Source organism: Monodelphis domestica, chromosome 7, assembly GCF_027887165.1.
Source record: "Monodelphis domestica isolate mMonDom1 chromosome 7, mMonDom1.pri, whole genome shotgun sequence".
NCBI lineage: Eukaryota > Metazoa > Chordata > Mammalia > Didelphimorphia > Didelphidae > Monodelphis > Monodelphis domestica.
The window spans coordinates 174,781,611-174,807,994 of NC_077233.1; the positions used below are offsets into that span (position 1 = coordinate 174,781,611).

The 26,384-nt window shown below is 40.0% G+C and overlaps 1 protein-coding gene across 1 annotated transcript in view; it reads right to left on the reverse strand.

Moving 5' to 3' along the window:
- The window catches only part of LOC100026609 (ectonucleotide pyrophosphatase/phosphodiesterase family member 7-like), a 45,861-nt gene extending 19,886 nt beyond the window's left edge, over nucleotides 1-25,975 (reverse strand). The window contains exon 1 of the mRNA XM_001377121.4: nucleotides 25,726-25,975. Coding sequence (XP_001377158.4) covers nucleotides 25,726-25,975 — 250 coding nt within the window. The remainder of the gene's footprint in view (nucleotides 1-25,725) is intronic.
- Nucleotides 25,976-26,384: the final 409 nt, after the last annotated feature.

Consider the following 26,384-nt stretch of genomic DNA (forward strand, 5'->3'; position numbering starts at 1 on the left):
TTTATATCTACGTCTAAGTCTATTCCTTTACCTCTGTCTCTCCCTTGATCTCATCCAATGGATTGTAAGGGAGGGTTATTATTTGGGGGCAGAGGGCTGGTGAGCTAATGCCTTCATCGTGTTATCTATGCCAAGTGAAAAAAAAGCAAAAATAAAACATTCTTCAACATGCACAGAAGACAAAAGGAGATTCAGAGAGGATGTAAATTGAGAATACTTTTGTTGCCACCTTGCTCTTTATAAAGTAGCCCCAGATTCCTGCTCTCTCCCCCATTCTCTGTAGCTGTGGTGAATAAACCTGATCAGGGTGAATGACTGCAGAGTACTTTGGAAGGGAGGAGGATGGGGTCAGAAATCACAGGGAGATAGAGTCTCTAAGTGCGCAGATTTTGCTGTCATCTTAAATGCCTGTCAAATAGAGACTGTGAGGTTAAGTGCCAACAAGGATTTACTATGATGAGAGGGTTTAGGGAAGGCTATTTCATCTAAAATATATTTATGTGACTACTCGTTTGTCAAGGGATTAGATGTCTATACCGACTTTGGCTGAAAAGTGTGAAATCTGTAGCTCTTTAGCCTCAGGAGTAAAAAGTCTGAAGGCAGGTGTCCTGCAGCTATCTCAGCACATCATCCTCATTCTTATCTGTATATCTCACTAGCCTCAGACTTTGAATGCAGAACAGACCTGGATGGCCTGGTGGTAGCTCAATAGAACTGGGGTGGGGGAGCCTTGGGATTCCACTCCACATGTATTCAGATTTGACCTTTTGATTTAGTGGAAAGAACCCTGAATTTGGGATCAGAAGCCCTGGGCTTTGTATGTCGGTGATGTCTGACCATGGTACTTCCCTATTTAATAGTGACTCCCTATGACCTCTAAGAGCAAATATAAACTCCCCTTTCACTACTTAAAACTCTTCATATCCTAGCCCCAATCTAGCTTTCCAGCCTTATTACACAGTATGTTCCTTCGCATGCTCTCTAGTCTGCCCAGACAGCTTTCTTACTGCTCCTCATACAGGGCACTCCATTTCCCGTCTCTGTTGGCTGTGCTCCATGCCAGGAATGTACTCTGTTCTCATCCTTGCCTCTCAGAATCCCTAATTTCCTTTAAGACTCAGCTTGGGTCACCTTCTACATGAGGCATTTCCCGATTCTCCTAGATGGTTGTGCTCTTCCTTCATCATCTATTTTGCAAAGATGCTTCTCTTTCTCCCAGGCTTCTTCTTTTTTTCAAATTTAATTTTATTGATTAAGAAAAATTTTCCATGGTTACATGATTCATGTTCTTTCCCTCCCACTCCCCTCTCATTGCCATAGAGCAATTCCACTGGGTTTTACATGTGTAAAGACCTTTTTCCATATTATTGACATTTGCACTAGGATGATTGTTTAGGGTCTCCATCCCCAATCATATCCCCATCGACCCAAGTGATCAATCATGTTTTTCTTCTCTGTTTCTGCTCCCACAGTTTTTTCTCTGGATGTGGATAGTGTTTTTCTCATAAGTCCCTCAGAAATGTTCTGGATCAGTGCATTGCTACTAGTAGAGAAGTCCATTACATTCGATTGTATCACAGTGTATCTATCTCTGTGTATAAGGTTCTCTTGGTTCTGCTCCTTTCACTCTGCCTCAATTCCTGGAGGTCATTCCAGTTCACATTCTCCCAGTCTTCTTGAAGGCAGGGATGGCTTCACTTTTATTCTCACATCTCCAGCTCTTAGCACAGTGACTGGAATGCAGTAGGAGCTTAATTAAAGCTTGTTGAATGATTGATTGGTGCTCAGTTATCTACTTATGACACATGTGACCATGGCCAAGTTATCTAACCTCTCCCAGCCTTATTTCCTCAATTCCTCCTAATTTCATTCTCAAGATCAAGGGGTTGAACTAATTGACTTCCGGTGTGCCAGGAATTTACCCTCCCAGGGTCATAGCTTTTTCATTCTTAAAATTAGGAGAATCTACTCAATGGTTTTAAAGGTTCTTTCTAGCTTTAGTGTCTTGTGACTTGAGAAACAAAAATCAGTAAGACTTATGCAGAAATGACCTGAGGTACAGTTTGGCTTATGATGGTAAGGAATACTGATGAAGACTTTCAGTGGGGGAAGGAAGAAGCTGTAGCATGAATAATACAGCTTGAATGATATAATTTTGGAGCTGGAAGGGACCTGAGAGATCAATGAATCCAACCCCATCCCTGCCTCTCATTTTTCAGATGAAGAGCTCTGAGCCCTACGGGGATGAGGTGACTCATCCAGAGGGCACACTAGTGGTCCAGTTGAAGCTTGAACCCAGGTTTCCTGATACATGGCAATATGTTCTTATTTTTACCAATTACCATGTCTACTCTGGGGAGTTAGGACACAAGGTGGTTTGATGCATATAGAGGCTATTGTGGCTTCCTTTTCTATATCACGGTGTTTGTGCAGTTTATTCCTTGGAGAATAAGCAGGAAAATCCTTTATCCTAGGAGCATCCTTGATTCTCCCTCCCTCCCTCCCAAGGCCTGGGGCAAGCCCTGAGATGTGAATCCAGTTAAGTGACAAGAGTATTAACCCAGAGGCTGAACAGGAAAGAAGGTTTCATGGAGCAAATAGGATGATTCTTGAAAATCGCTGACATCCCTTTTGATTGTCCTACTTTCCTCTGGGGTGCTAGGTCTTAAGCCATTTTGAGTTGCTACCCCCTTTAGACCTATTTTTCTAGAGGGGGGAGTTCAGGGAAGTCCTCGAAATGTATCCGAGGCAGAGATAATCCTATCACATACCTGCCAGGTCATATATGATCCTGAGCAGCTGTGCCTTTACCCCCAGAGGAAGCTTCTGTGTGCTTGTTGCCAGGAAATGAGAGAAGTGGACAAGGGAATAGAAAAGCACAACTGTATCATTTTCCATTTCGATACTGAGGGTTTAGTTAAGTTCTACACGATTAAAGAAATCCTTCTCTTGTGCTTGTTTGCTTTGTCACTGAATAACCAATGATATCTTGAAAATGGCCAAAAGTCTTTTTAGGATACTGTGCAGGACATTGTCTGAGGGAACCAAAAGGATGATCTAGTTGAAACAACTGCACAGTGTGGGGATTTTTTATTTTTTATTTTTAGCAATGAGATCCCAGGTCTCAGGGAATTTTAAGTAACTGGAAAGCCATTTCCATATGGAGTATGGGCATTCCCAAATTCTGGGGTGTGATTATGAACTTAATAAAATTTCTAGGACTTAGAGTTAGAATTCTTAATTTGAGGTCAGTGAATCTGGGTTTATTATTATTCTGATAACTGCATTTTAATGCAATTGATTTCTTTTGTAATCCTATGCATTTTATTATATGCATTTAAAAGTGTTATTTTGAGTAGTGCAGAGGTTTCACCAGATATTTGCCAAATGCATATGTAACAATTATAATAATAAGTAATAACAAGGGTGAAGAACCTCTCTTTTAGTAGTTAAAGAGATCTGTATTCTTATCTTGGAATTTCCACTGATTTTCTGTGTGACTTTGGACTAATACTTTATTTAACCTCTGTATTAGCTAAAGTAGGGACCATGACACTAGCTTCGTATACTTTTTTTAAAGCCCTTACCCTCCAACTCAGTGCAAATTCTTTAATTTATTTTTTCTTTTAAATTTTCTTAAAAAATTTTTTTTCCATGATTCTTGTTGTTTCCCTCCCTTCTCCTCTCCTCACTTCTGTAGCTGACAAGCAATTTCACTGGGTTATACATATATTATCACTCAAATTCTTTTTTCTAAACCTTCATCTTCTGCCTTTTAATTGATACTAAGTCCCATTTCCAGGGTAGAATAAGGGTAAAGACTGGAAAATTAGGGTTAAATGATTTACCCAGAGTCATACAGGTAGGAAGTTTCTGAGGCCAGATTTGAACCCAATTCTTCCTGACTCCAGGCCTGGCACTACCCCACTGTGCTACCTAGCCGCCCCTTATATATTTCTTAGTATTAGGAGGAGAACAGAGATGAGACTTGTGAGTTCACTGGTATAGAAATATCCCTGTGAGAAACCTTTCTTTCTTTCTTTTTTTAAAAAGACTTTGTTACCTTCTATCTTGGAATAAGTACTATATATTGGTTCCAAGGCAGAAGAATGGCAAGGACTAAGTAATGATAGTTAAGTGACTTGCCCAGGGTCACACAGCTAAAAAGTATCTGAGTCCAGATTTGAACCCAGGACCTACTATAACCTCTGGGATGGGCTCTCAATCTACTGAGCCATTTAGCTGCCTCAAATCTCTCTTTATCAGTGTAGGCCAGTACCTTTTCATCTTAAAAGTCATAGAAAGCTTCCTACAGCTCTGAGATGTTAAGTCATTTGCCCAGGGCCACCCAGTCAGTATTTTTCAGAGGTAAGTTTTCCTGGTTCCAAAGTCATTTCTCTCTACAGCTCCCTCTCTGTAGCATTGCTGTGATGATACAATGTGATCATATATAAAAGACACTTTGAGAGTAATAGCATCAAGAAATGCAAGGTATTATTTTTATGATTGTTCAGTATGCGTAAAAACCAGAATGGAACAAAAACAATTGGAACCAATAAACTTATTACCAAAATCTCTTTTGAAATACAAAATGAGATTTCTAGCTTTATGCTGACAATGATGATGATGATAATAACCATACAGGTTTAGATAGTGCATAGTAGTTTGCAAAATATTTCCCTTGAAACCATCCTGTGTGGTAAGCCAAGAAAGTGTGACCATTCCAACGTGATAGGTGAGGGAATGGAGACCCAGGGGGTTTACGAAATTCACTTAAGGTCAGAAAACAAGTAAGTGTTGTAGCTGGGACTCTCATCTTGGCATTTTGACTCCCAGTGCAGTTATTTCCATTGGGCTTCCCTACCTCCCCTATATTTCTTCTATATGGACAAAGGCATCTTCCTGAGACACAGAAGGCAAACATACTATTTTTAGAGAGGCTTCTTGATCAGTTGGTTGAAGATCTGAGATTAGCACCCATAACTTGAGCCACTGCTCTCTATTGTACTAGTTCCAAAAGACCTTCCTTTCCCCCTTGTGGCATCATAATAGCTATACAGGGAATGGCACTACAGTATAGAGGATAGGGTGAACTCAGAATTGGGAAGACTTCAATACAGTTCCCTCTTTTGACACTAGCTTTGTGACCCTGGGTAAGTCACTGAACATCTCTGAGCCTCGGTTTCCAAATCTAGAAAATGAGCACTCTCTTTGCAGAGTGGTTAAAAAGTTCTAATGATGAGATATTATGAAAAGTAGTTTGCGAATTTAGAATTTAAGTGCCATATAAATACAAGATGTCAATATTACTTTCTCAGCAGTGAAATGATGCCTAAAAGCAATGCATTAAATGTCTGGCCCATCATTTAAAGCAAATTATTTCCTTCTAGGCATATACTTCAAAAAGGCCAGAGAGAGAAAGAAATTTCCTATATACTTCAAAATATTCATAGTAGCACTTTTTATGATAGCAAAAAACTGGAAATAAAGTGGATGCCCATTGATTTGGGGGATAACCCTTTGTAGTACATGAGTGAGATGGAAAATGTGTTGTAAGAAAAAACAAATGCAAAAAAATTCAGGGAAACATTAGAAGATGTATGTATACTGATACAAAATGAAGCACGCACAAACAAGAAAATTAGATATATAATGATCATTAGAATGTAAATGGAAGGAACAGAAAAATAATTTGTAATTTAATAACTGTGCTGGTCCCTGAAGGAAAACTGAGACAATGCACATTCCTTCCTTCATTGAAGAGGTAGGAGACCATGGATATTGGATGTCACACATATTGTTGGACATGGTTGATATGTTGGTTGGTTTTGCTGAAATGCTTTTTTCCCCTCTTTCTTTAAAAGTTTTTGTTATAAGGGATGGTTTTCCTGGGAAGAGGGAGGATATATAAATGAAAATGATATAAAAATAGAAGATATTGATAAAAATCAAGAATAGTAAAACTACAGTGGATGTAAAACTACTGTCCCTTAGCCCAGGGGTTCTTAATCTTTTGTGTGTCATGGGACTCCATTGGCAGACTGGTAAAGCCAACAGACCCTTCTTGGAATAATGTTTTTCAATGTATTTATAAATGCAAAGGACTACAAAGAAGATCAATTATATTGAAATATAGTTATCAAAGTACTAAAAAAAAGTTCACCAACTCCAGGTCAAGAATCCCTTAAGTAACAAAGGAAAATGCAATTCTTGAGGGGAAGGAAAGAATCTTCTCTATATAATCTTCATTATTCATGGTATCTAACAGCAGAGCTACTGGCCCAGAAGGAGATCCCCCCATCTTCTGTTGGAGAGAGTTTGGGGCAAAATCAGACACATACTATGCTGACATGGTTGTGAAGAGGCAGTATTCTGAAAGTTTTGGGGATTGGAGCCTCTACTGTATCAGAAAAGAGCATAGGGGGCAGCTGGGTGGCTCAGTGGATTGAGAGTCAAGCCTAAAGATGGGTTCAAATATGGCCTCAGACACTTCCCAGCTGTGTGACCCTGGGTAAGTCACTTAACCCCCATTGCCTAGCCCTTACCACTCTTCTGCCTTGGAGCCAATACACAGAATTGACTTTAATACAGAAGGTTTTTTTAAAAAAGAAAAAAGCCTAACTAAAGACTGAGTTAGCCCTGGCAATTGAGCTGAGCTTCAGAGACAGGGAGAAGAGGGAGCTCAAGTGAATGGCTTCTGTTTTGTTAGGAGAGTATGAGAAGATGTCTTTGACTGAGTGTGGAGGGGAAAGATGGTTTGTGAGACATGAGGAGGGAAGAAAAGCTTTGGGAGAATTATTGTAGGGAAGGGGATAGAATATCAATTAGGGAGGAGTCAAAGGATTGCCTTGTGAGGAAGCTGCTTTGCAATTAGAAGTGCTAGGTGATTTTGAGTCATCACTTTTGTTATTGTGCTCCCAGAATCCCTGCAGTTTGAGCTCTGCTCTCCTGAAGGTCATGTCCACTCCATGCCCTGCCCCCCCCCCCCCCCCAATGACCTGGCCAGAGCAATTTCTTATCTTTTCTGATCAGGCAAGAGCCTAGTGTCCACATGGATTTGAGTTCATTGAGAAGTAATTTTCTAATTTGACTCATTTACTTTGGTGACTTAGCTGATATTCTTCTCGTTGGGGCCATCCACATGCTCCTTCATCTTCTGAATGAGCTCCAGTGATGTACAGCTCTGTGCTGCTCAAGTTTGATCAACAGTGGAGTTCTGCATGCAGAAAGTAGCATTCTCCTAAATTGGCCAAGGTCTCCTTCTCTTCTCATCCCTTTCTTTCTGAGGAAAGGAACCGGCCTCCTTACTCAGGATGACCTAGTAGTGGCAGGGAACTGTCCACAGTCTGAACTTGTGTAGAAGAATAAGAGAGGGGAGGCAAGCAGATGCAAAAAGTGCTGGCAAAATTGCTGTCTAGGATGAGTCCAGTTGGAAGCGTGCCTTTTATAGGAGCTCCAGCCTGCTTGGACATCCGGTTTCTTGGACTCTTGCCTGCCTTTAGGCCATATATTCCATTTTGCTATTTGGATCCTGACTTGGTCACACTGCAGAGCTGCCCTTTCAGATCTTGGACCTGTCTTCTGCTTCTGGCTCCAGCTTGCTTGTTACCTTGCTAATTACACTGATAACTGACCCCTTTGGCTTAAATGACTCACCTCCTATTTTGGGGCACTTCCTGCCTGAGATGGTGTTGCTTCAGATAGCTCCTTCTTTGCCACAGAACCCTGAGAGCATCAGGATCTGTTTGTACCACAGAGGGCTCTTGATTCCAATTTGACTGAGCCGACCTCTGCTGGTTCCACTTCCACACGTACCAGAGGGAACTTTTTACCTTTTCTTATCAAGACAGGGGCAGACTCTGGACCATTCTCCCCCCTCCCCCCATTCCACATTTCAGCTTGTAGTACATAGAAGATGGGTCAGTTATGACTGAAAGATAAAAAGAGATAAAAAGGAGAAGAAACCAAGAAATGACAACTGGCAGGGAGCTGGAACAACGTTTTAATGGAGATTATTTTAGAATAGACATCAGTTTCCAGTGTAGGGACAAAAAGGGAAAGGGACTTACCTATACTACAGGGATCCCTTCCACATCATGACTTTCCCCATTGCTGTTTTTCTATTATATTGTGGGTTGGCATAAGAAATTAAATGGGCATTTTGAGACAGTTTTGCAAGAAGCTTCAGATAACATATGAATATCAGCAGATGACAGAGAAAAAGTTTAGAAATTCATAAATGCATAAAATATATGTGTAGTATTATGTAATATAAAGTACTTAATCTTTTAGTTCCATAAATATATGTATATATATATGTAATTTCTTTTTAAAAGTTAAAATAAGTAATAAGTTAAAGTTTGCAAAAAGAATGCAAAAGCCAGAAAATTTCACTGGGACTTTTCAAATTGTGGGGATACCATGCCCCTAACTCCCATAAGAGGGAAAAGATATCTATATTTTTAGGCACAATTGTTTGTAGAACAAATAGTTCCAATGACAATATAAAGACTAAATTTTCACTTATTTCAAATGATCATTTCCTTTGTTTTTATGCGGCAACATAGGTAATTGCCCAACTTAAATAGGAATGAGATTGATTGTTACTAATGAATGAAATTCCAAGTCTTCCTTCTAACCACCTTTTACAAATATTACCTCATTTGATTCTCACAAGAACTCTGAGGTAGATGTTATTGTTATTCTCATTTTACAGTTGAGGAAACTAAAACAAATAGAAGACTTGGAAAAAAAAAACTATTGTCATGGGTATGCTATGGAGTGCCATATAAAGGGCCAATCATGGCAAAATGCAGGTAGAAATCCAGCTGTTGATATGAGCTCAAAATAACACTCCTGTCCCCCTCTCTCTCCCCCAACCCCCCCAAACAATACAAATGTACTGAAGCTTTAGTTCTTGGCATTCATAGACTGCTTCTTAGTAGGAACCAACAGGGTCAAATAGTGCTTCAAGAATCTGCATTGAACCCAAGTTTTCAGGGTGGGTAAAATCCACTAGTTCTCATCATGGATAGGGTGTGTCATCCTGTGTAATACCTTCTCTACAACTGAGTTGCTGACTTAACTTGTGTATGACCATTGCTTATTTCCTTAAATCTTTTTATATTGAGGTTTTGATGTTCCAAACTACTCTAATGGCACACGCTTAAAGATGGGCCAAAAGAATCATTGGCTTAGGGCTGAGAGGTCTCTCTATCCCCACTACCCCCATTTAAAATATGAAGAAATCAAGGCCAAGGGGGATATACATGATTTACCCAAGGCCACACAGGTAGTAAGTCCTAGAGATGGAACCAGTACTGCTCAAAGTCATTAGATTTGAAATGAAATTAATATTAAAGCATTTAATGCTAAAGTCTTTAAGATTATGGGGAGTTAAGAAACTACTGAGTCAGGCAGCTACAACAACAACAACCACAACCACCACCACAACAACAACAACTACTACTACTACTACCACCACCACCACCACCACTACTACCACCACCATCACCACCACCACCACACCACTACCACCACCACCACCACCATCACCACCACCACCACCACCACCACCATCACCACCACCACCACCACCACCACCACCACCACCACCACCACCACCACCACCACCACCACTACTACTACTGCTGCTGCTGCTGCTACCAATAGCTGCTGAAATTCTTTTGGGGTGCTATGAATGATCCAGATCTCTCCAACAGTTAGACAAAGGATGTGGGTGCTGACTTTGTCTTTCAAGGTGAGTCAGTAAGAACATCTGACTACTTATCCAGAAGCATGCTTTTATCAATGACTTGGATGATGCCCATTAAGTATGAATGACATCATCTTGGACAGCTTGGATCCAGGAGAGGATTCAGTGACCTTGAAAAATTAGATAAATGTTCCATCAGAAATAGGAGATAGTTTTTCAGGAATAATTGCAAGGTAGTAAGTCCCTGGGGTGGCAGGGAGAGAAAAACTATACAGGCACAAGATGTAGGGAATGATCAAGTGGCTTTAATAGAATAGAAGAGACAGTCTGGCTCAGCAGAGAGAAGACCAGTTTTAGAATCAGAAAGAATTGAGCTTTAAATTTACTTCTAATACATACTAGTTATGTAGCTATGGACAAATCCCTTAATCTTTCAGTGACCTTGTACCTTTATGTAAATTAGACTAATTGCTCATCTATAGCAGGGATGAGGATTTTTCCATTCTGGTATTTTTGATCCAGGATCTCCTTTACTATTTCCTGGGGAACAGAGGCATAGACAGAGGGACAGAGAAATAGCAGAGTAAATAGAGTAGAAAAAGAAGGAAATTTCAAAGGGGATCACAAATGGAAGGCAAGGCAACATGCTTTAGCAGCAGAGGTGTCACTGGAACTGGAAAGAAGTCATAGGAGAAACTGGTTCATCTAAAAATGGTCAGATTATGGGACCTCACTAACTGCAGAGAAAAATTTGATTCAGAATTTGGGAAAGATCTGATAAATAGAAATAAGTAAGACATGGTTTCTTTCTCTCTCTCTCTCTCTCTCTCTCTCTCTCTCTCTCTCTCTCTCTCTCTCTCTCTCTGTCTATCTTTTTGTCAAATGGTGCCTTCTCTAAAAGGTAAAGGGGAAGGAGGAGAGTAGTTACTTGGATATTTTAATGCAACAAACAAATTTAAATAAAAAAAAACAAATGTCATTAGTTAACCTCTCTCTCTCTCCTTTTTTCCCCTCAAAAAGTAAAAAGTGTTCTGTTTGTCTTGTTCCTGTATTTACAACACTTCAGGAACTCCCAATTGTTCAGACTCCTTGGCCCAGAATTCAAGATACTCCATAAAATGACCTCAACACTATTCTCCTACATAGTCTATGGCCTAGCCAAAGTGATTTATTCACTCTATTCCTAGAAGGAAGGAATAAATGCTTATATAGCTCCTACTATGTGTTGCCGATCCCTCTAAGCATCTCACAACAACACTTTGGGGAAGGTGTTATTATTATTCTCATTTTATAATGAGAGGAAATTGAGGATTTTTGAATCCAAAAAGAGGAAATTGAAATCAGTAGAAGTTAAATCATTTGCCCAGTGTCAGAGAGCTATGAAGTGTCTGAATCCAGATTTAAACTCAGTTTTGCAAACATTATCTCATGCCTTGTGCTTTCCTGCCTCTACAGGTCTTTGCTCATGCTGTTCGTTTTACCTGGTACAGTTGAATTTCAAATGGGCCAGTTTTCTAATATAGCAACTTAGGGTCTCCCCAATTTGCAGGAAAGGATTCCTGATGGATGGCTACCCCAGGTTCAAGGAACTTTGTAGTCCCACACCTCTAAAACTAGGACTTGTGAGCTACTGATAGTCAGCCAAAGGACACAAAAAATTTAGAGCAAAAACATTTAACGAAATGGCATAGTATGAAAAGTATTGACAAAACAATTGCCCCATATGCTCTGGGTGTACTCTCCCAGAAATGCACACAGCATCACCAGAGAACAGGAGTGGAGAGATGTGGCATCAAATTTTACATTGCTCCTATTGATACTAATCTTGTGGTTTGCCGATTGGGACCGCCCCCCCCCCCCCAAGGTGAATAGATAGGTCTGTTTCCAGCTAGGCTTATAGTCTCTGCACAATAGTCTCATAATATCTGTTGGATGGATTAGGCACTGTTTTGCCCAGGCTGCTGCTTGGTGACATGATAGATCCAAGCAGAAAACTCCACTGTATTAATTCCTCACAGACACAACTGAGGATTTTTCATCTCCCTAGCTGGATATTCTCAGCCTTGGGAATCAAGGTCTTTAGGACAAAAAGTGAGATTGTCCAGTTGGCTAAGACCCTTTAAGCTTAGTAGCTTCTACTCTTCTCCCAACCCCCTTCTCTTCCTTGTTTGAGGTCCTATTGGTTTAGAGATTTCACCCTAGCTTGTGGTGACTATCCAATATATTTCCCAAATTTTCATTTCTGAAGGTTGTTATAAACAAGGTAAACAGCTTTGCTTAATAATCACCAGACATCTCTGGGGGTTCCGGGTTTTCCAGTTTAATTTGAAGTCTCTGTAGATTGTGCATAGATCTACATTTAGCTTTAGAAGGGACCTCAGAGATCATCTACTCCAATGTCTTCATTTTATAGATGAAGTAACTGAGGTCTTTGGAGGTTGGAACTTGTCCAAACTTGGACCATACCACCATCTATGTAGTTGAATAGATGGAGAAAAGGTTCAGAGGTCAATTTAACTGAGGGGGCAAGATCACTGCCTCCCTTAGTCTCAGTACCAACCACCATTCCTGGTTCCTTCATATTCAGATGTCAATGGACCTAAGACTAAAAGGGACTTTATGCCACAGTTTTACATTAGCATAACAACTAGAGATGCACTATGTGTAGTGGATAAAAAGCTGACTTAGGAGACAAAAGGAGAATTTGAGTTCCTCCTGGTTGTGTGACCCTGGGCAAATCTTTTAACTTCTCAGTATCTTAGAGAATGCTAAGTTATCATAAAGATCGATATTAATCTGTTTTAGTAGATAAAATTCCTTACCCACAGTTCCCTATACTGATGAAATTCCAGGCCAGTCAGAAAAGGGGAAAAAACCCCAAACAAATTAAAAAAAAACACATTGTCTTAAATATCTATTGTTTAATTCCATTGTGTAAAAAGATTGCTTTGGACCAATCTCCCACCTACAAATGAAAAGATACCTTCATTACCATTAAGAGAAATATGGGCTAGTGTTTCATCAGTCTAATATATACCCCCAACAAAAGCAGCATCTTCTTTTTACTAGGTATCAACAAACCTCTTTAAATTCACCAAAGGACCCAAAACCAAATAGAAAGGAAGTGTATTCAGGATCAGCTACAGCATCAAAGAGAACAGAGCACCTATTGGGAAGCCACCAATCTAAAGCATTATTTGTCATGACTCCATGTACCTAAACTGCTTCTCTGCATGAATCCACAAATTCAGAACAGAGTTAAGAATGTGAACAGTTGAGTTCCAGAACCAGGGGTGCCAACATGCTGAGTCAAGCTTCATCACCATCCCCTCCCCATCATAAATGGTGCTTGTCCAAGAGGAATATTACTACCCTGTAACGGTAACCCTTTACTGAACAGAGAAAATAAAAGTTTAAGGCATCCAATGTTCTTCATTGCTCCTGTTCATATCTGAAGCCCAAAGTAGAAAATACAGAAATCATTTCTAATCATAACAGCCAATAAATCACATTGTCCTTGAAAAAGCCCCATTCTTTTGGCCAGTGCCCAGCAATGGTGTTCTTCCCACTTCTTTCTCTAATCTATTCATGGACCTTGGACAAATGATGCCTGTGAAACTAGCCAGTAGCAGAAGGATTCCATTTTAAACTTTGTTAATATAGAGATTTACATCTGATACATCTTTTGTAGCTATTTTAGAGAGATTATATACTTTGGATTTCACCTTCTATTCTAGTCCTTTTTGGTCTTTATGTTCTCTTATTTAGCAGGACAGATCTGTTGATCAGAAATGGCCCCCTTTTTATCTATAGTCCATGAAACGTACTGCTTGCTATCTATATGCTTGGTGCTGATGCAGAAGTAGAATTCACATAGGCTGAGAGCTGGAAGAGATCTTATAGGTCATTTAGTCCCAGCCCCTCATTTTATGGATGAGGAAACTGAGGCTCAAAGGTTAAATAACTTACCTTAAGGTTCAGACAGAGACATTAAGTAGCAGAAGCAGAATTTAGCCCTGGGCCCCCTGACTTCAAATACCGTCCATTTTCCACTGTGCTTCCTAAACTTTGGAAATAGCTTCTTGTCTCATTTCGTGGAATCATCTCTTAGTATCCTCTCTTTTTAATCCCCACTCCCATTTTTACCCATAAAAGTAGTACTTGCTGTTACAAATGCTAGCCCCATTCCTCTTGTGCTGGACTCAGTGGAGATGAAAGACAGTTGCTCATCATCTGATGGTTTTTCAGAGCCTTGAGGCTGTTAAGACTTTCTTTCAGGTAGGAAAATATGTTCCTTAACTTTTTCATAGCTACTATTCTCAATCTTTTCATTATTTTCTTTTATAGTTCATTTCTTTTCCCTCAAGGAAATGGCTGGTTCTTTAGGGATTCCTTCCTTCTGACAGACTGTGATTTTCTTTACTCAATTTGCCTATATTTTGAAATCTTTCTCTTATCTTCCTTCTTAGAATCAATAATGTGTATCTGTTCTAGATTGGAAGAACAGTAAAGTCTAGGCAATGGAGATTAAGTGACTTGTTCACGGTCACACAGGTAGGAAGTGTCTGAGACTAGATCTGAACCCTGGATAGCCTGTTTCTAGGCCTGGCTCCCAATCCACTGAGCCATATACCTTCCCCTGGGATTTTTTTAAATATAAAAGAGCTATTTTTGGAGTAGTTGGCTTATTAAGTTGTTTTTTATTTTATTTTATTTATATATATATTTTTACTACTTTTGTCTAGATAGTTTTCTAACAGTTTCTTTTAAGACCATATTGGCAGGAGAATTCATTTAAATTATTTTTATCTTTTTCTCTCCTACCCTCCCTTTGGGGACTCCTTTTTCTCTCCATTCTCTCTCTCTGTCTCTCTCTGTCTCTGTCTCTGTTTCTCTCTGCCTTTGTCTCTGTCTCTCTCTATCCGTCTCTGACTATGTCTCTCTGTCTCTCTCTCTTTCTCTCTCTCTTTCTCTCTCTCTGTCTCTCTCTCTCTCTGTCTCTTTCTTTCTTTCTTTCTTTCTTTCTTTCTTTCTTTCTTTCTTTCTTTCTTTCTTTCTTTCTTTCTTTCTTTCTTTCTTTCTTTCTTTCTTTCTTTCTTTCTTTCTTTCTTTCTTTCTTTCTTTCTTTCTTTCTTTCTTTCTTTCTTTCTTTCTTTCTTTCTTTCTTTCTTTCTTTCTCTCATCCTCCTCCTTCTCCCCCTCATCCCTTCCCAACCCATTTTACAATTAATGTGCTTAATTTAATTTTTGAGTTCTCAAATTTATACACACACACATATATATGACATCTATATGTAATCCTAGCTGATGGTCTGAGTATTATTCCCTTGTTTTTGCCTGTGATGTAAGTGGGGGCATTTATGGCTTGTTGTCTTTTTAGCTCTTATGGAACTTTTCTGACTCATCTATCAAGGCAGCAGGGTGGCACAGTGCATAGAGGAAAGGTCTTGAGTCAGTAAGACCTAAGACCAAATATAGCTTCGAATATTTACTAGCTATGTGACCCTTGTCAAGTCATTTAACCTCATTTTGCCTCAGTTTCTTCATTTGTAAAATGGAGATAATAAGAGCACCTAGCTCACAGGGTTGTTGTGAGGATCAAATGAATTAATATTTATAAAGGGCTTAGCACAGTGCCTGGCACAGAGCAGTGCTATATAAATGCTTATTCTCTTCCCTTCCCTTGTTTGCCATAGGTTGAAGGATGGAATTTTGTAATAGACTTGATTGCATTTTATAGAATTTGGAGAAGATGGAAAGAAGTGAAATGAAGGAACTCATGATGCTCATGACATTGTTTAGGCTAAAAGCAAATACGCTTCCTTGCAGTCAGATGGACGACCTTTATAGTTTGTTCCTTATGTATGTATGTAGATCTATCTGTCTTGGACAGACACTGTAAATGAACTGAGTTAGGCCCAGAGTTAAACATGAGGAGGAGAGTTGACAGTTCAGTCAATCAGGAAGCATTTATTGATTATCTACTATGTGCTAGGCACACTTAGGCAGCTAGAGTGCCAGGTCTGGAGTCACGAAAGCTCATCTTCCCGAGTTCAAATCTGGCCTCAGACACTTCCTAGCTATGTGACCCTGGACAAGCCACTTCACCCTATTTGCCTCAGTTTCCTCATCTGTAAAATGAACTAGAAAAAGAAGTGGCAAACCACTCTAGTGTCTTTTCCAAGAAAACCCCAAATGGGGTCATGAGGAATCAGATACGAATGAGAAAATCTCAACAATAAAAACCACCACCATCACTACCACAAATGTTCTTGGCATTCTGCTAAACGCCGAGGATACAAAAGCAGAAAGAGTTCTTGCCCTCAGGAAACTCACATTCTAATGGGAAGATGCCATGCAAACAACTCTGGACACACTAGGTAGTTACAATCTACATGGAAGTTAATCTCAGAGAAGACAGAGGTGAGGGGGTTTCAGGAGGATACACTTGCAAAAGCCTTTCTGAAAATGCAAAGATCCTTGAAGGACTCAGAGCTTCTTTTTGAAACAATGGCCATACCAATATTTTTAATATCAATATTCTCTGCTCCAGCAGCGTGTTCACCCATTTACTGGTCTTTGGCCAAGGATCTCATAGTTTGACTAATAACAAGCAGGGAAAAGTTTTGATAGTCTAAAAACTGTTTGATTCCTGACTGAATCCTGCCCTCCCTCACCTCATCACTTTTCCATCTTCCCTGAAGAAATGGAAGGAAGCCACACAAGACTGAGGGCTATTTTTGTTTCATGGGTTACCATGGCCAAAGAATTCATAGAATCATAGAAATGAAGTTGGAAGGGATCGCAGGGACTTTTAACTCAAATGTTTCATTTTAAAGCTGAGGAAACTGAGGCCCAAACAATTTAAGGAACTTTTCCCAAGGTCATAGAAGTAGGAAGAATCAGAGATGAGATTTGAACTAAGCCCCTGTGACATCGGGGACAGGGCTCCTTCTGCTATATTTTGCTGCCTCATCACCCAGGGGCCTTTAGGTAAGGAATCTCTCTATATTTAGTTAGGCTAGAACTTGGAAAGCAGAATCCAATTATTGTTATGGCCATATCCAGAGTTTTTCCAGGATTGTTGAAACTGCTCAAGTTTACACTCTATTGGCATAGTTTTTGAGAACTCAGAATCACATCCATGCCATCATAAAGCATCACAGTAGTACATTCAGGATGAATCCCTAACCTTTTTTCTTGTTTTTAAAAAGAATTAACATACATTTATTTTTTCTCTTTCCTACGTTCCTCTTCCCTTCTTCCTTGGAAAAAAAGCAAAAAAGCTTTGTAGCAAATATAAACAGTTAAGAGTAACGAATTATTGTATTGACCACATCCCAATATCTATCTATCTATCTATCTATCTATCTATCTATCTATCTATCTATCTATCTATCTATCCATCCATCCATCTATCTTTCTATCTATCTATCTATCTATCTATCTATCTATCTATCTATCTATCTATCTATCTATCTATCTATCTAATCTTATTTTGTATCCTGACTACATCATCTCTTGTGTTTCACCATTGGTTTTCTTCAACTGTGCATGGCTGGTCATTGTGTTGATCAAAGTTTTAAAGTCTTTCAAAGTTTTTATTTTTTGTATTTGCAATATTGTTATTATCTAATAAATTGTTCTCTTGTTTCTACAAACTTTGCTCTGTATCAGTTCATCCAGAATGTCCTAGTTTTCCTTAAAATTGTCCTTTTCATCATTTCTTTCTTTAAAAAAAAAACTCTTGCCTTCTATCTTAGAATCAATACTAAGTATTGCTTTCAAGGCAGAAGGGAGATAAGGGTTAGGCATTTGGGTTAAGTGACTTGCCCAGGGTTACACAGCATCACTTCTTATGGTACATTTGTATTCCATGACACTGATATACTATAATTTCTTTAGTCATTTTCTTGACAGGTTCTCTTTTAGTCCCCAGTTCTGTGCTACTATATGAAGAATTGCTTTGGTACAGTTGATTCTTGTCATTTGTAGTAATTAGGTTCTATAAAGTTATTGTAAACACTGAATTAGGGAATGCCAATTCCATAGCTCCTAGGGGAAACACAATGTTAGTCTCCTGGTAGACTTTGGTCACAATAGCTACTTTATCACTTTCTGGAGTGACTCAGACAGATTGGAAAATTTCCTCTTCCTTTTTCTGGATGTACTGTGTTGATTCATTACCATTGGATTCACGACCAATGGCACTATAACACTATCACTGAACAAAACTTAAGCTAACACATGCATTTTCTTTATAAGGCTCATCTTCTTGTGCATAGGACCACCAGAGAGCACTTCAGCAGCATGCTTGAAAGCCATTTAAACAGAGAAATCACTAATAAGAACAAAAATGCAAAAAATGTGGCACCAAAAAGACTGCTAAAAGGACATTTGTTTACATCATTGAGGTGAAATAAGAGTGCAGAGCATGGCCTTGTTTGACCTCTGATGGAAACGTGCAAGTCTAGCAACTCAAATTTTTCGTAACTCTTGACATATTCCCAAATGACCATAAAAGTGCTATGAGTATTGATTCTGGGGTTACAAATAAATTTGAGTAAGTAGATGAATTCACAAATATAGAACTTACAAACAACGAGAATCAACCATTATACTTGCTTTTTTTCTTTCTTTGATCTTGTTGGAGATATTTCCATTTTTAAAAAAATTGAAATTATGGAGGGAAATGGCTTCTAACTCTCTGAATCAGAACACTAAACTGTCACCAATGGTATAGGTAGTTTGGTATCACTGGTGACTCAGGAAAAAACAGTTCTCTAAAGAGAAACAGGTATAGGAAAAGAGATACAGAAACAGAGACAGACCAAAAATATGAAAAGATCCTAGGAGTCAGACCCTTCTTCATTCCAAGTGTTTGTCCTTCCTTGTTTTGGGAAAGACTCAGAGCAATTGGGAATGACTGAACACCTGGCCACTAGGAGCCACTTTTTTCCTACAGATATGTCATCCCAAGCAAGTTGAAATTATATGAAATTGAAACAAGCTGAATCTGGATAGAGAGGATCTTACTTTTATTACTCTTGGCCCTTGTCTAGTTATGTAATATTCCCCTTTTCACCTCTGGGGCATCTCATCTATTCAGCTGGAGCTGAAATTGTCACTGGTAAAATTATAATATCATCGGCTATACTTTTGAGAGCTTTTGTCCAAAACGGGGAGGTGATAGCTTCTTATTTTTGACTGATTCATTGGGGGAGAAAAATACAGGCTGCTACAATAAAACTTTCTATCCACACACCATTTGCTCGATAGGATTTCCTTAGTTTCAATGGCATAACTTATCCTTACTGCTCTTCAATCACTTTATAATAAAAACTGAGATTGCAAAAATGTTCATTGTCATTACCAGTGATGGAGCAGTAACTACAGCATTTCAGGAAAGAGAGGGAGGGAGGCAGAGACAGACTAGAAAGATATTAAGCTAGGAAAATGGGTTGCTAACCCATAGAGGATTGCTTCTCTCTCTAGAGAGACCTGAAGGGAATTTAGACAACTCTCCAGAAGATTGGAGGGAGCTGTGTTGCAGAGAGGGCAAGTTTCCTAGACCTTTCTTTAAGGTAGCCAATGGGTTTGGGTAAGTATGCCCCGTGTGGAGACTTGTGCACTACAAGCAGTCGATATTAAATATCCATTGGACCATTGGACCATTCTTGGGATCAAGTAAAATGCTCCTGAAGTTTAGATCATAAATGCTGTGTTCAGTCCTGTGCAAGTCCTGTGGCAAGGCAGGGATAATCAGTTAAAAGTGTGAAGTTGGGGGTTAGTTTTCATTACCTTTTGCCCCTTTCAAATGTCCGACACTCACTCCTGCTGCTACTCCATTTCCTCACTTCTGGATACCCAGTGTCCTGTGATGACCCTCTGTTAGCAGCATCCTGCCTTCTTCCTCCATCCCGAGTCTCATTTCCCCTTTGACATTATTTCAGTTGGATATCAAAAACCAAATCACACTCAGGTATTAGTGATCGAGAAGAATCTAATATGTTATTCTTTTGTAGTAATACTGATTTTTATTTCAAATAGGGGAATAGATAGAAAGTCAGCCGTGGAGTTGGGAAGGATTGTTTTCAAGTGTTACTTCTGACATATACTGCCTGTGTGTCACTGGCTGAATTAAATAACCTCTCAGTGTCCCCAGACAACTCATATATATATATATATGTAATATATGTCTCATATATATGTACACACACAGATACACACAGACCCCCCCCCCCAAGTGGGTGCCCACTTACATTGACAGAGAATTTCCTTGCTGGAAATTATCCATTTCAATGATTTTGCAGATCTGACTACACCTCCCCTCCTATCCTATTACATTTTATTACTTCTCACATTAAGGCATATGAATATGATAGGTTGCTATCTTATTTATTTTTTAGAATCTTTACTCTCTGTCCTAGTAACAGTTCTAAGACAAAAGGGCAAGGGCTAGGGAAATGGGGTTAAATGACTTGCCCTGTGGCTAGGAAACATCTGAGGTCAAATTTGAACCCAGGTCCTCCTGATGCCAAATTGATGCTCTATCTGCTGAGCAACCTGGCTGCCCCTGCTATTTGTTATGCATAACAGCTTTCTCTCTTTGGATATGGTCCTGAGCTGTCTCCCAATGAATAGAAAGACATGGTTTCTGGGTTTTAATTTGACACTGAGCTTGAAGCCCATTTCTTCAGGGATTGTTAAAATCCTCTCAACTGTCATGTTGGAGGAGGGTACATGGTCTGCCATCTCAGACAATGAGCCCTAGGAAATGGTCTCAGGCTGCTTAATACCATGGACCACTTGGGCAGTTTGGTGAAGCCTGTCAGCCCCTTTTCAGAATAATGTTTTTAAAGGCATAAAATAAAATACATGGGATTCCAAGGAAAGTCAGTTATATTGAAATAGGGTTAGGAGGTGACACAATGGATAGAGTACCAGGCTTGGAATCCAGGAGTCCTGGGTTCAAATTTGGCTTCAAACACTTTCTAGCTATGTGACCCTGGGCAAGTCACTTAATCGTATTGCCTAGTACTTGCTCTTCTGTCTTAAGTTGTTACTAAGAGAGAAAGTAAGGTTTTAAAAAGAAAGCAAACATTTGCTCTAATGGGATGAACTTTGGCTAAGAAGTCAGAGGACTTGACTTTTAGTCTTATCATTAATGATTCATAGCATTGGACAAAGTATTACACTTCACTGCCTCAGTTTCCCTATGTACAAATGGAGACATTAAAGTCTTATTTTACTTCTGCAAGATCACTGCAAAATTAAAATGAGAAAATAATAGGTACAAACGTTCTGAAAAACAGGCACCTGCCTATTTATGACCTAAATCTCTGCAAGGTTTGTGAACTTTGTAGTTATAAAAGCAAAAGCTGGTTTGGGTTAGAAGAGAACTATCTCCTTAGGTTTGGGTTTGACCTGCTCTGAAGCCTTTGAACTATTCCTGGGCCTCTGGCATGTGTTTAACTGGGTCTGGATTCCAGCTGCGGCTTATCTGAACTAGATTTAGGAAGGGCCGGTTTTGCGGATGCACCTAGTTTGGCTAGATCAGGAATTCTTAACTTGGAGTTCACAGGCCCTTGGGGTCAATTTCATGGGGCCCGTGAATGTGGATGGGAAAAATTACATCTTTGTTTTCACTAATCTTTGGCTTCCTTTGTAGTCCTTGCATTTTATTTTATGCATTTAAAAACATCATTTTGGGAAGGGGCTCACAGGTTTGACCAGAGTGCCTATGGACCCCAGCATGCACCAATGGCTAAGAACTCAGTTCTAGATCATTGCACTGCACAGACTCTTGTTCAGAAGGCTCCACTGTCCCTTGGGAAGATGACAAACCCAGCCTCATTTTCTAGCCTAGAATATTTGGGGAATGGGCTTTAGGGATCATTTGGATACTAGACTACTTGGCTTCTGGTGTACCGGAAAAGGTCTTTTATTAGTGCTGTTTATCTCGTGTATGCTGATAAATGTGAACCAATATGGTGAAGTTCTCTTCCTTATCAGCTTTCTTTTTTTTTCTCTTTAAAACTGACAGAAGGTATTTGCAAGGAAAATGGTTAATTAGTAATTGAGAGCCGAGAGCCAGTTTTATCATTGTCTGTGTCAAACCTGTCCTCTGGCATAGGACTAGGTCTTAGGGTACTGACAGTGCCAATTTTTATCCATTATTTTTCCTATTACAGATTATTCTTTTTCACATTAGGGTCAGACAGAGGTTGGCTTTAGTCCTGTTCATGAAGACAAATAGCAGTGAATTCTGATAAGGCTGGGATGGCCGTAGTTTCATTATTGGAATGTATTAATAATATCCACTTGTGGGCTTTGGAGCCCGGGAGGAATCTGAGAATGGAGGTGGAAGGAGGGGAAGAGCTGTAATTTAATCAGTGTGGGGATCCAGGCATGGACACTCCCTGAACTCCCACCAACATGGAGCCCAGTGTGGAAGCTCCCTCCACAAATGGGGACCATGCTAGTGATGGGGCAGACAGTAGGCAGTGAAGGGTGAATAGGAATGGGACCCTCATACTCTGAAATCTTGTATTTCTCCTCAGTTAGTACTAGGTAAACATCAACTGCAAAACTGTAGTTTTAGCAATAGTCAAGCATGAATCGCAGATTGATCATTTCCCAATTCATTGGCCTGGATCTGTAATATTCTATACTGGGCATCAGCTTTGTGCTTTATCTGTTTTTACTAATTACTTTGATTGGAACTGCAAGACATAATTAATTATCTCTAGTGGTGCTTCAACGTAGTGCTTCCCACCTTCCCAGATTCTCATTCCAGAAGGACAGCGAGACCTCTCCCACATTGACAAATGATGACCAAGTGGACCATGGGGAACGGGGGACCTGCACCCTGGAGACTCTGGCATTCCAGAAGGAGCCCCCAAACTTTCACATGCTCCTTATTCCCTATGACTTCAAACCCCAAACTCACCTCCACTGGAATTTGGCCACATCCACCTTCCAGAGTTTTCAGGAAAGGTAAAGATTTCTCTGGAATGGGAGATGACAAGCTTCTAGACCCTAATACATATATCAGCCCTGATCCACAGAGTGTGGAAGCTGCTATTCTGTGGTGGAAGCTGTCCCTCTTCAGTGGAAGCTGCTACTCCATACATGAAGCTGCCACTCTACAGCAGAGCGGATACTCCATACTCAGAGATATGCTCTTCCTTGCCTGGAGAGCTGCTATTCCATCAGCTCTAGAGAGACTACTCTACTAGCCCCTGGGCTTGTTCATCAGTCCTAAGGCTACATGATTAGACCCCAGACTATTCCATCAGCTATTAGGCTATTATACCACCCCAAACTACTTCCTCGCCTAATAAAATTCTTTTCTTATTTCTGGATTGAATGGAGCTTGTCTCCCATTCTTTGGTTGCTCTAAACTTGAGTGTGTTTCTCCTTCAACACTGGTGTGCACCTCAGTAGCTCCTTCAGTCCTTAGCCTGTTGGAGGGCACTGCCAAACAAAGTGACTTGCCAGGGGTCAAACATTTAATCTATGTTAAAGGAAGGACTTGAACCTCACGCCTTTCTGCCATGGCAAGTTCTCTTTCCTCTAGAGCTTGCTGCTTCTCTTTAGGCCTTCCCTTCATTTAAACCAAAGGCTGTTTGGGGTTAGAGGAACAGCAGGCATTTCTTTCCATTAGGGCAAATTCTTGATTTTTCTTTGCCATGTGCTATTTTTCTTCCCAGTGGAAAATTTCAGGGGATGGCACCAAGAGGCAAGCTTACTTTTTAATGTTGGTGCCTAGCACATTCTTTCCTCCCAGACATCCAAATTCTCTGCAGGTGTCATTTTCTACTCAAGCCCAAGTTCAACCCTTTGGGAAATAGCATTAATTTTCTCTCCATGAAAGGGTTTTTCAGTAAGTTACTACTTCAGTGTCCCAAATAGCCACTGAAAACTTGAAAGACTTGATGCAATACTGAAAAGAACTTCATTTTCTTCCTAGAAAACTTTACTTATATAAGACTCCTACTCAACAAACATTTCCTTGGCTTTACAAATGGCTTCCTTGCAGACTTCTTCAGACAATGAACTCTCCTTTGGTTATTCTTTTGTAATTCCTGGAGGAAGATCTCTTATAACTTGCCTTACGGAGCCCTCTGGGTCTATTTTTGCAGTCACATAGCTCATCCAGGGATATAGTTTTTATTTGTTTTTTTCTTCTTCAAAGAACAGCTTAGAGTTCGGTACATTTGCCTGAGGTAGGCAATTCCTGGTGTAATAAAGAGGCACCCTTAGCTTTATGAGTACCTGGTATTGTATTGAATTGTGCATGGTTCGACTCCTATTCTTTTGGCTCAGGGTGAGTCTTCATGTTCCCCAAAGATTTCTTCAATTCACTCTAACAAACCTTTGTTAAGCACAAGGGACTATGCTAGATGCTAGGTGGAGAAGTGTTGGATCTAGAGTCAGAAAGACCTCAGTGGCCTCAGACACTTACCAGTTGTATGATGCTGGACAAGTCACTTAACTCCTGTTTACCTCAATTTGCTCCTTTGTAAAATGGGGATAATAATTGCATTTACTTCTCACTGTTGTGGGGATCAAATGAGATAATATTTGTAAAGCACTTAGCACAGTGCCTGGCACATAGTAACCACTATATTACTGTTTGCTGTTATTAGCTCTTATGCTAGATGCAAGGGGCACAAAGATGTAAACAAAGCCATCCCTGCCCTCAAGGAGCTTAGCTTTTGCTGGTCGGGGTATGTGTGATATAACATGCACACATGAATACATACTGTGGTACTGAGGGAAGAGAGCAGGTTAATTCCTGGAGGCATAAGGGAATCCTTCTGGAAGGTGGTGGCACCTGAACTGAGCCTTGAAGAAAAGGGGAGCAGAGAAGGTGACTGGAATTGAGTGTGTATTCCAGGCACGGAGGATAAACAGTGCAACTACATAGAGGCAGGAGACTGAGGTTTTTAGGGGACAATTTGGTCCAGCTGGAAGACAGAGTGCATGAAGTCCTAGTTGGAGCCATCTCTTCAAGGCTTTGAAGCTGAGGCTGAGGCACCTGTATTTTACCCTAGAAACAACAAGGAGCCACTCCAGACTGCTCAGTATGAGAGTGACAGGGCCAGATCTTGTGTCTCTGTAGTTGTATGAAGGATCCGATGGAGGAGGTGGGAGGAGAGGCACACAGAACAGTTAGAGGACGATCACCATAGTCCAGAAGAGAGGCGATAAGGGCTTGAACTAGAGCGTTAGCCAGATGAGTAGAGATGAAGGATATTTCAATAGCAGCAGTGCATTAGATATCTAAGGGATTTGTATACTACAATGGAAAGGGCATTGGGTCCAGAAATCAGAGATCTCGAGTTCCATTGTCCCCTCTGATACTACTTATGGGACTGTGGGTAACTTAATTAACTTCTCTTGTCCTCAGTTTCCTCATCTATAAACGAAGGCGATTGGCTACTAAGACTCCCTCCTATTCTAAGCGTAGGATCCTATGAACTCCAGTCTCTTGTTTATGTGTCCCTCACAACAGTGACATATACACATTGAGTGTTAGGATCAGCAATGCCATCTCATACTTGCCAAGGTAAATATTCAATTAAGCTGTAGCAATACCCTTGAGATGAGCAGGCCACCATGGTCCTCTAGCACTATAGATTTCTGGGAATTGAATCAGGAAGGAGAGGGCAGGTAGGAGGCACAGTAAGTAGAGTGCATGGCATGGAGTCCAGAAAGACTCATCTTCTTGAGTTCACATCTGGCCTGAAACACTTACTAGTTGTGTGACCCTAAACAAGTCATTTAACTCTGTTTGTCTTAGTTTCCTCATCTGGAAAATGAGCTGAAGAAGGAAATTGCAAGCTACTCCAGAATCTTTGCCAAGAAAACCCCAAATAGGATCATAAAGAGTCAGACATGACTGAAAAAGGCCTGGAAATCAGGAAGAAGAATATTAACACAGGTCCTGGGGTTCCATTTACTTAAAAAAAGTCTCCCCTGGCTGAAGGATCAGAACTTACCAGTGATGGTGGTAAAATGGGATGGAGATGTCATGGTGACAAATGGTGGAGTGAGATACTTGGCCTTCACTCCCTCCCTTACAAGGCGATCCATATTAGGTGTGTCAACATCCTGGTCATAGTTCCAGCGAAACCCATCGAAGGAAATCACCAGCAGCTTATTAAAACTCCCTTTTGTTCTGGGGACAGGATGGCAAGTGGCATGGTTCAGTAGGATAAGCAGGAAGGCAAGGCATCTGAGAACCTCCATGGTTTGAGAACTTAGGCACAATGATAGCGTTGGCACTAATATTTTCATCTTCCCCGTTTTTTTATCTGAAGTTGAACAAAGTCCAGGCTGATAATGTTGCATTAGCTTTGTTCTAGAATTAGAAACACCCAGAGAATAACAAAACATTTAAAAATGTTCTCATTAGGAAAAGAATCAATGATTCCATGATTATGCTATAGGTCAAAGCAAATACCATAAACCTTTGCTAATTTATATCTCACTAGTTCAATTCAATAAATATTTATTAAGTGCCTCCTCTGTGTCAGGAACTGTGCTAGGAACCAGTAATACAAGACCCAAAAATGAAATAATCTCTGACCCTAGTGAACTTATATTTTCCTTAAGGATATAATATATATGGATAAATAAATACAAAGCTATATCCTGA